The sequence below is a fragment of the Triticum urartu genome, chromosome 4 (assembly GCF_003073215.2).
Source record: "Triticum urartu cultivar G1812 chromosome 4, Tu2.1, whole genome shotgun sequence".
NCBI lineage: Eukaryota > Viridiplantae > Streptophyta > Magnoliopsida > Poales > Poaceae > Triticum > Triticum urartu.
Window position 1 is genome coordinate 110,970,644 of NC_053025.1, and position 9,984 is coordinate 110,980,627.

Sequence of the window (9,984 nt, forward strand, 5' to 3'; positions counted from 1 at the left end):
TGCGGGGCTGGGCGGGAGTTACGGTTGGATTGTCTCCCCCCTTTTAAAAGGGGGTCTTCTTCCCCATTGAACGTTATCTCTTGAGCTCGTGTTCTTCCCCCATTGTTGACCTTCTTTGAGCTTGCTAACTCTCAATCCCTCCATGAATTCTTGCTAGTTTTTGAGGGAAAAGAGAGAGGAGATCTAGATCCATATTTCCACCAATCACTTTCTCCTCTATGTGAGGGGAACCCCTTGGATCTAGATCTTGGAGTTCTTGGTGTTCTCCTTCTTGTTCTTCCTCTCATTTTCCTCCCTAGCATTAGTTGCTTCAGTGGGATTTGAGAGAGAAGGACTTGGATAATTCCTTAATACCACCTTGGTCAACTCATAAACTCCTTGAAACTAACACATGTACTTCAAGAAATGCCTATGGACAAATCCTTCAAATATAACTCAATGCAACCATTAGTCCATAGAGAATGTCATCAATTACCAAAATCACACATGGGGGCACCGCATGTCCTGTCAGCAAGGGTGTGAACTTCGGGATACATCGTCGTCTCCGCGTGCCTCGGTTATCTCTTACCCGAGCCCTTTACTTATGCACTTTACTTTGTGATAGCCATATTGTTCTTTGTCATTTTTCTTGCTATCACATAGTTGCTTATCGTTCTTAGCCTAAGTTGTTGGTGCACATAGGTGAGCCTAGTTGTTTTAGGTTTTGTGCTTGGCAAATTAACCGCTAGGTTTATTCTGCATTTGTTCAAGCCTAAATCGTAATTATTTTAAAGCGCCTATTCACCCCCCTCTAGGCGACATCCTCGATCTTTCAAATACCCTGGGGTTACTATGAACACTAGTAAAGTACACATCAATAACATGTATATCAAATATACCTTTGTTCACTTTGCCATCCTTCTTATCCGCCAAGTATTTCGGGTAGTTCCGCTTCTAGTGACCATTCCCTTTGTAGTAGAAGCACTCAGTTTTAGGCTTAGGTCTAGCTTTGGGCTTCTTCACGGGAGTGGCAACTTGCTTTTCATTCTTCTTGAAGTTCCCTTTCTTTTCATTTGCCCCTTTTTCTTGAAAATAGTGGTCTTGTTAACCATCAACACTTGATGCTCTTTCTTGATTTCTACCTTCGCCGATTTCAGCATCGCGAACAGCTCGGGAATCTTTTCCGTTATCCCTTGCACATTATAGTTCATCACGGAGTTCTAGTAGCTTGGTGATGGTGACTAGAGAACTCTGTCAATCACTATCTTATTTAGAAGATTAAGTCCCACTTGATTCAAGTGATTGTAGTTCCCAGACATTTTGAGCACATGCTCACTGGTTGAGCTATTCTCCTCCATCTTGTAGGCAAAGTACTTGTCAGAGGTCTCATACCTCTCGACGCGGGCATGAGTCTGAAATACCAATTTCAGCTCTTGGAACATCTCATATGCTCCATGGCGTTCAAAATGTTTTTGAAGTCCCGGTTCTAAGCCGTGAAGCATGGCACACTAAACTATCAAGTAGTCATCATACCGAGCTTGTCAAACGTTCATAACGTCTACATCAGCTCCTGCAATAGGTATGTCACCTAGCAATGCATTAAGGACATAATTCTTCTGTGCAACAATGAGGATAATCCTCAGATCATTGACCCAGTCTGCATCATTGCTACTATCATATTTCAACTTTCTAGGAACATATCAAAAAAATAAGGGAGCTAGATCGCAAGCTATTGGTCTACAACATAGATATGCAAATACTATCAGGACTAAGTTCATGATAAATTAAGTTCAATTAATCAAATTACTTAAGAATTCCCACTTAGATAGACATCCTCCAAGTCATCTAAATGATACGTGATCCAAATCAACTAAACCATGTCCGATCATCATGTGAGATGGAGTAGTCATCAATGGTGAACATCTCTATGTTGATCATATCTACTATATGATTCACGTTCGACCTTTCGGTCTCTAGTGTTCCGAGGCCATGTCTGTACATGTCAGGCTCGTCAAGTTTAACCCGAGTATTCCGCATGTGCAAAACTTTCTTGCACCCGTTGTATGTGAACGTAGAGTATCACACCCGATCATCACGTGGTGTCTCAACACGACGAACTGTCGCAACGGTGCATACGCAGGGAGAACAGTTATACCTTGAAATTTTAGTTAATGGATCATCTTATAATGCTACCGCTGTACTAAGCAAAATAAGATGCATAAAAGATACACATCACATGCAATCAAAATAGGTGACATGATATGGCCATCATCATCTCGTGATTTTGATCTCCATCTCCAAAGTATCGTCATGATCTCCATTGTCACCGGCTTGACACCTTAATCTCCGTCATAGCGTCGTGCTCGTCTCGCCAACTATTGCTTCTACAACTATCGCTGACACATAATGATAAAGTAAAATAATTACATGGCGTTTGCATTTCATACAATAAAGAGACAATCATAAGGCTCTTGTCGGTTGCCGATAACTTTTATAGAACATGATCATCTCATACAATAACATATATCACATCATGTCCTGACCATACCACATCACAACATGCCCTGCAGAAACAAGTTAGACGTCCTCTACTTTGTTGTTGCAAGTTTTACCTGGCTGCTACGGGCTTCTAGCAAGAACCGTTCTTACCTACGCATCAATACCACAAAGGTGATTTATCAAGTTTGTTGTTTTAACCTTCAACAAGGATTGGCCGCAGTCAAATTCGATTCAATTAAAGTTGGAGAAACAGCCACCCACCAGCCACCTTTATGCAAAACTAGTTGCATGTCTGTCGGTGGAATCGATCTCATGAATGTGGTCATGTAAGGTTGGTCTGGGCCGCTTCATCCAACATACCACCGAATCAAAATAAGACGTTGGTGGTAAGTAGTATGACGATCACCGCCCACAACTCTTTGTGTTCTACTCATGCATATCATCTACGCATAGACCTGGCTCAGATGCCAATGTTTGGAAACGTAGCATGCAATTTCAAAAATCTCCTATGCTCACGCAAGATCTATCTAGAAGATGCATAGCAACGAGAGGGGAAGAGTGTGTCTACGTACCCTCGTTGAACGAAAGCGGAAGCCTTTGACAACGCAGTTGATGTAGTCGAACTTCTTCTATCTCTGACCGATCAAGCATCGAACGTACGACACCTCCGAGTTTTGCACACATTCAGCGCGATGACGTCCCTCGCCTTCTTGATCCAGTAAGGTGTCGAGGAAGTAGATGAGTTCTGTCAACACGACGACGTGGTGACGGTGATGGTGAAGTGATTCTTGTAGGGCTTCGCCTAAGCACGGCAAAACTATGACCGGGGGTGTAAACTATGGAGGGGGGCGCCGCACACGGCTAACAATTGATGTTGTGTGTTCTAGCGGTGCCCCCCACATATATATAGATTGGAGGGAAGGAGGCAGACAATGGGGCGCCCCATGTAGGAGGAATCCTACTTGGGCGGCTCCCCAATTCGGCCTCCGCCCTTCCATAAGTTCCGGAGGGGGGAGGAAGGAGGAGGGAGGAGGGAAGGAAGGGGGAGGCCGAATCCCTCCCCTTCCTTCTCTCTTCCCCTCTTTCCTTGTCCTCCTATTACGGCCTATATGGGGGCACACCAGCCCCTTGTGGGCTGGTCTGTCCTTCTCTTGGCCCATAAGGTCCGTATCTTTGCCGGGGGTGCCCGGAACCCCTTCCGGTGATCCGATATGTACTCAATACCCTCCGGAACAGTTCAGGTGTCCGAATACTATTGTCCTATATATCAATCTTTACCTCTCGACCATTTCGAGACTCCTCGTCATGCCCGTGATCTCATCCGCGACTCCAAACAACATTCTGTCACCAAATCACATAACTCATATAATACAAAAATCGTCATCGAACGTTAAGCGTGCGGACCCTACGGGTTCGAGAACTATGTAGACATGACCGAGACACCTCTCCGGTCAATAACCAATACCGGAACCTGGATGCTCATGTTGTCTCCTACATATTCTATGAAGATCTTTATCGGTCGAACCGTTATGACAACATACGTTATTCCCTTTGTCATCGGTATGTTACTTGCCTAAGATTCGATCGTCGGTATCTTCATACCTAGTTCAATCTCATTAACAGCAAGTCTCTTTACTCGTTCCGTAATACATCATCCCCCAACTAACTCATTAGTCACTTTGCTTGCAAGGCTTCTTATGATGTGCATTATCGAGAGGGCCCAGAGATACCTCTCTGATACTCTGAGTGACAAATCCTAATCTCGATCTATGCCACCCCAACAAACACCTTCGGAGATACCTGTAGAGCATCTTTATAATCACCCAATTATGTTGTGACGTTTGATAGCACACAAGGTATTCGTCCGGTATTCGGAAGTTGCATAATCTCATAGTCAAAGGAATATGTATATGACATGAAGAAAGCAATAACAATAAAACTGAACGATCAATATGCTAAGCTAATGGGTGGGTCTTGTCCATCACATCATTCATCACATCATTCTCCTAATGACGTGATCCTTTTCATAAAATGACAACTCATGTCTATGGTTAGTAAACTTAACCATCTTTGATTAACGAGCTAGTTTAGTAGAGGCTTATCAGGGACACAATGTTTTGTCTATGTATCCACACATGTATCAAGTTTCCAGTTAATACAATTCTAGCATGAATAATAAACATTTATCATGATATAAGGAAATATAAAATAACAACTTTATTATTGCCTCTAGGGCATATTTCCTTCAGGAACATGTCCGAGAAGAGGAGGACACAAATCATATGGGACATGCTCGTAAAGAAGCAGACACAAATCATCACGACCATGTACCACCGGGTGGAGAAGAAGCACCTTTTACCTGCTCGTCAGTGTTGAACCGCATGGCAAGGATAACTCGAAAGTGGGAATGGTGGCGAGAGTTTGGACGGTGAGATGAGACTGGCTATATAGGGCGACTGAATCGGCGGGAGGTGACCCCAATTCCTCCCATCACTTTTCATGATACGCGTGCGAGCTCGCGCCATCTCCATCGTCGCATGAGCTCGGCGCCGCGTTTTCTCCCTGTAACGCCCGGGCCTGTCTAAGGGGAAACAACCGATTCATGTTATGTAGGCAATCAGTGAATGCAGGCTACTAAACGGGTCATTTTTGCATGTTTGGGCTGCATGTAGGCAGCCAAGCACGTCCTTAGATAAAATGTAGGACCCATTAGTTGGGAATATCCGATAATGAATGTTTTGCTGAGAAAAGAAAACATAATTAATAATTTTAAAGAGTAAAATAATGGAGGAGAGGTCTTGGTTCCTTCCTCCCTCCTTCCTGAAAACCCCGTGGAGTCGTGGTACGACCTGACCTGACCTAACAATCCTGCCCGGCAGGCATTCTCCTTCCCCCAATCGGCCTATCCCCCTCTTCACCAACCCATCCTCCCCTTTTACCATTTCCAACCCCAGAAGAGATTACCATCGTCCCCGTCGTCGTCGTCGTCATCATCCCATCCCCTCCCCCCTACCCCAGAGAACTCGTATAAAAAATGGGCGAGCCACCAAGATCCTGTCCTTTTGTGCGACCCGACTCCTCCAACTTGTAGCAGCTCCACGCAGGATAAAGAGGTTTGTGCCAATCTTTCCCCCAGTTCTTCCGTTCTCATTTCTTGGGCGAGGTTGCATCTTCCCCATGTGACACCTGAGAAAGTGAGAGCAAGATTTCTTCGCCCTTCTCTTTATTTTTTGCTTCACGCTTTGGCCATAAACCTCCCATAAAGCTCCTTTTTCTCGCCTCCTAATCTCGTCGACAGGGTTGGAAAGCCCAAGAATCCCCAGAGCCCCACTCCGAGATCCCGAGCTTTCTGCGCTGCTCCGTCGCAATCCACAGGAATCCCCATCGGAGGTGAGCGAGCTCCCCCTTTTTGACCGGTTCTTGATTGCATCCCGCCGCCGCGTCGCCGGTTTTCTGACCCCTCCTCGTTTCTTGATTCAAGGTTTCGCGGCCTCCGTGCGGTTCTTGATCCAGGGTGCGCGCCGAGGACTCGCCAATGCAGCCGGACGCGAGCGGCAACGCTGGCGGCGGCGCGAATCCGAGGCCGAAGCTGCCGCCGGTGGCCGCCGCGCCGGCGCCGTCCGGGCGGCCGGCGTCCGTGCTGCCGCACAAGACGGCCAACGTGCGGGACCACTACCGCATCGGGAAGAAGCTGGGGCAGGGGCAGTTCGGCACCACCTACCTGTGCGTGGCCAAGGAGGACGGCGGCGAGTTCGCGTGCAAGTCCATCCCCAAGCGCAAGCTGCTGTGCCGCGAGGACTACGAGGACGTCTGGCGCGAGATCCAGATCATGCACCACCTCTCCGAGCACCCCAACGTCGTCCGCATCCGTGGCGCCTACGAGGACGCGCTCTTCGTGCACATTGTCATGGAGCTCTGCGCCGGCGGGGAGCTCTTCGACCGCATCGTGGCCAAGGGGCACTACACCGAGCGTGCCGCAGCGCAGCTCATCAGGACGATCGTTGGGGTCGTAGAGGCATGCCACTCGCTCGGCGTCATGCACCGGGACCTCAAGCCGGAGAACTTCCTGTTTGCCAGCACTGCCGAGGACGCCCCGCTCAAGACCACCGATTTTGGGCTATCCATGTTCTACAAGCCCGGTATGTACTATGCTTCTATTGATTTACATGTGTAGTACTTTGTTCTTTCATATGTAGTACTTTGTTGACCAGTTCGAGCTTTGTTGGCATAGCATATTTGATCAGGTTGATTTAAATGTCGATAGTGCTTTTATTCCTTTTGCTAGAGTAAGAATGCTTGCCATGAGGTGACATTGCTTTGAAAGTGGGAAGAACTGGTACTGGAACAGTGTTGGAGTTCCAGTTGGAAATTATGATAATTAGTGGGTTGTTGTAGTTGCCAACAAAAGGAGTGTCAGAAACAGTTCCTAGTATTAATGAATGTCAAGGGCAGTGCTTGTGTTATTGTGTGGTTTATCTCGTTGGAACCTTGAAGACTTGCCAAAACTTGTCTTCTTTTAGATATGATGGCTGCAAGATACTGAAAGGAACCGTGTAACTTTGTAATGTTCATAAGATTACTATTTCGGAACCTCATATGGGTAGGAAGACAAGTGCGTTCATATAACCAGACAACACTGGTTCGAATCTCTGAAGCAAGTTTAGACTAGTTACATGTTGTGAAATGTGTAGTACCCATTACTAGCAATATCATCAGTCTAGTTGTTTCCGAAAAAATATCATCAATTTAGCTGTTATTCTAGTGTGCAGTCTTGATTTGATATTTTCATCTGGCGCTTCAAATGCTACGTTGTATATTTTGAGTCTTATGTTTTACTTAAAATTTTCTGTTCGAGCCGGACTAGATTTGTTGAAATATCTGCTTCCATTTCCTCAGGTGACAAATTCTCTGATGTTGTTGGGAGCCCCTACTATGTTGCACCTGAGGTGCTTCAGAAATGCTATGGTCCAGAAGCTGATGTCTGGAGTGCTGGGGTGATTCTGTACATTTTGCTATGTGGTGTCCCCCCTTTCTGGGCAGGTAAACTAGTTGCAGTTAAACCATCAAATTGGTAGGCCTCCATATTCTCATGTTCCTTCATGCATGTTTTCTTTTCAGAAACTGAAGCAGGAATCTTCAGACAGATCCTTCGAGGCAAACTTGATTTTGAGTCTGAGCCCTGGCCTAGTATCTCTGACAGCGCTAAAGATCTAGTCCGTACTATGCTTTGCAGGGATCCTACAAAGCGACTCTCTGCTCATGAGGTTCTTTGTAAGTGCACCTCCTCCTTATCACTCATGGAACTGGTAGGTTTGGTGCTTTAGACAGGATATATTTTGATTTTTTGCTTCTCATACTGTCATTGCCTTTGATGCCTGTCAGGTCACCCATGGATTGTTGATGATGCTGTGGCACCTGATAAGCCTATTGATTCTGCTGTTTTGTCAAGACTGAAGCATTTTTCTGCAATGAACAAGCTCAAGAAGATGGCATTGAGGGTATGAATTTTCAATTGTCCATTCGTAAATTCACAACTTCTTTTTGAGCAGAAAACTGTAGGAAAACCCTAACAGTAAAGTTTTATTAAACAAGAGAAACATGTTACATGAATGTGCTAGTAAATGCACTAGCTAATTCTCCAGATGTAGGTTGTATCCATGTGGTTAATTGCTAAGTTACCTCAAATTTAATGCTTCGTTCCATTATTCTTAACAATAGTATTGCCATATTTGCATCATATACCAATGCATGCCTATCGAAGTCCAAGCATCTCTGGCTACCATCAGTGTTGCTTTTTTCTGTTACCATACACATTTATGGAAGGAAATAGTGGAGCATCTTGACGTGCCTGCCTAATTTTCTCTATTTTGCTAGTCTTGGCCAACTTTGTTTTATCCAGATGGTTTTCTAGCTTTCTAGAATGATCTTGTTCAGATCCATATTATCATAGCAGATTATTGTTATACGACAGTAGTTAGTGTATCAATGCTGTTATTAGGTCCCCGTCTTTTTTCTGTTTGTTATTTGGTTGTGAACTAAATACATATATATGGAGTCTTGAGGGTTTATGGCTGTTGATGCATTATAAAGATTGCATAATTTCTCAGATACTTGATAAGCATTTTGCAACTTGCAATGCTCATCTTGAGCTGCTTATTCACAGATATTCATCTTACTATTATCATTTTTTTCTTCAGGTTATTGCTGAAAGCCTGTCTGAGGAAGAGATTGGAGGTCTAAGGGAGCTGTTCAAAATGATTGATGCCGACAATAGTGGAACTATAACATTTGATGAGCTGAAAGATGGCTTGAAAAGGGTGGGCTCAGAGCTAACAGAACATGAAATCCAGGCTTTAATGGATGCGGTAGGTGCTTCGTTACAAGCTAAATAAACGGTTCCTTCATTCAGAAAACGAGTATAACAGAATCTCTGGATTTTATGATTCATAATGGTATCTATCTATTTGTTTAAGGCGGACATCGACAACAGCGGAACGATTGATTATGGTGAATTCATCGCAGCTACATTGCACATGAATAAACTAGAGAGGGAGGAGAACTTGGTGTCAGCATTCTCGTTTTTTGACAAGGATGGAAGTGGATTCATCACCATCGATGAGCTATCACATGCATGCCGCAAATTTGGTCTGGATGATGTTCACCTTGAGGATATGATCAAAGATGTCGATCAGAACAATGTCAGAGTTTCTTCATACTAAATTCCACCCTGTCCCATCCCATGCATATATGTTTTGTTCGATTCCTGACTTGTCTGTTTGCCAATTAATCTCTGTGTTGTTTTCAGGACGGGCAAATCGATTACAGTGAGTTCACGGCGATGATGAGGAAGGGCAATGCGGGTGCAACAGGGAGGCGAACCATGAGGAACAGCTTGAATCTGAATCTCGGCGACATCTTGAATCCCAGCAACAGCTAAGTCGGCATGGGGAGGAGAAATGCCATACCTGGTGGATGCCATTTTGTGGAAGTTTTTGCATGCCTGATCAGCTGGACTACTACTAATCTAAGAGGGAAAGGGAGATAGATGGAGTCTCCTAGTAGTACTCAGTAGCTAGAGGGAGGGAATGGCGCACTCCTTTGGTTGTAACCGAATCTTAGACGCTGGATATGGAGGTGATGATGCGATGAACTGCATTGTGTATTCCTGTGGTTGAACACTGTTGGTAGCCGGGGATTGCATCAACTCTTTTACTGTCACTTCTGTTTACTGTCAACTGTTGGTACAGTTGTTGAAAGGAATTCAGATGATGCCTGCTGGCTGGTCACCTTGTGTCTATTTTTTCCTATATAATGGGGCTACCTTGTCTATACAGTGACGAGGTAGTATAAAATTTCTGCACAAAGAAACTATTTTCAAACAATTTTGCACAAATTGAATCCGTTATCAATTTACCATAAACATGTCCGTTAACTGCACTATCTATCTATAGGCATAATGCTTTGTCCTTGGGGTTCGGGCCTTTGATTTTCTGAAAAAATCATCGT

The 9,984-nt window shown here is 44.7% G+C and overlaps 1 protein-coding gene across 1 annotated transcript; it reads left to right on the forward strand.

Annotated features, from left to right (window-relative positions):
* The first annotated feature begins 5,329 nt into the window (after positions 1 to 5,329).
* On the forward strand, positions 5,330 to 9,764 carry LOC125550939 (calcium-dependent protein kinase 24). The gene is made up of 9 exons (XM_048714076.1): positions 5,330 to 5,591; positions 5,777 to 5,868; positions 5,960 to 6,617; positions 7,375 to 7,518; positions 7,597 to 7,749; positions 7,861 to 7,976; positions 8,676 to 8,843; positions 8,952 to 9,176; positions 9,284 to 9,764. Exons 3-9 carry the CDS (start codon positions 6,014 to 6,016, stop codon positions 9,413 to 9,415), a joined length of 1,542 nt encoding a protein of 513 aa, XP_048570033.1. The 5' UTR covers positions 5,330 to 5,591; positions 5,777 to 5,868; positions 5,960 to 6,013; the 3' UTR covers positions 9,416 to 9,764.
* The last annotated feature ends 220 nt before the right edge of the window (positions 9,765 to 9,984 follow it).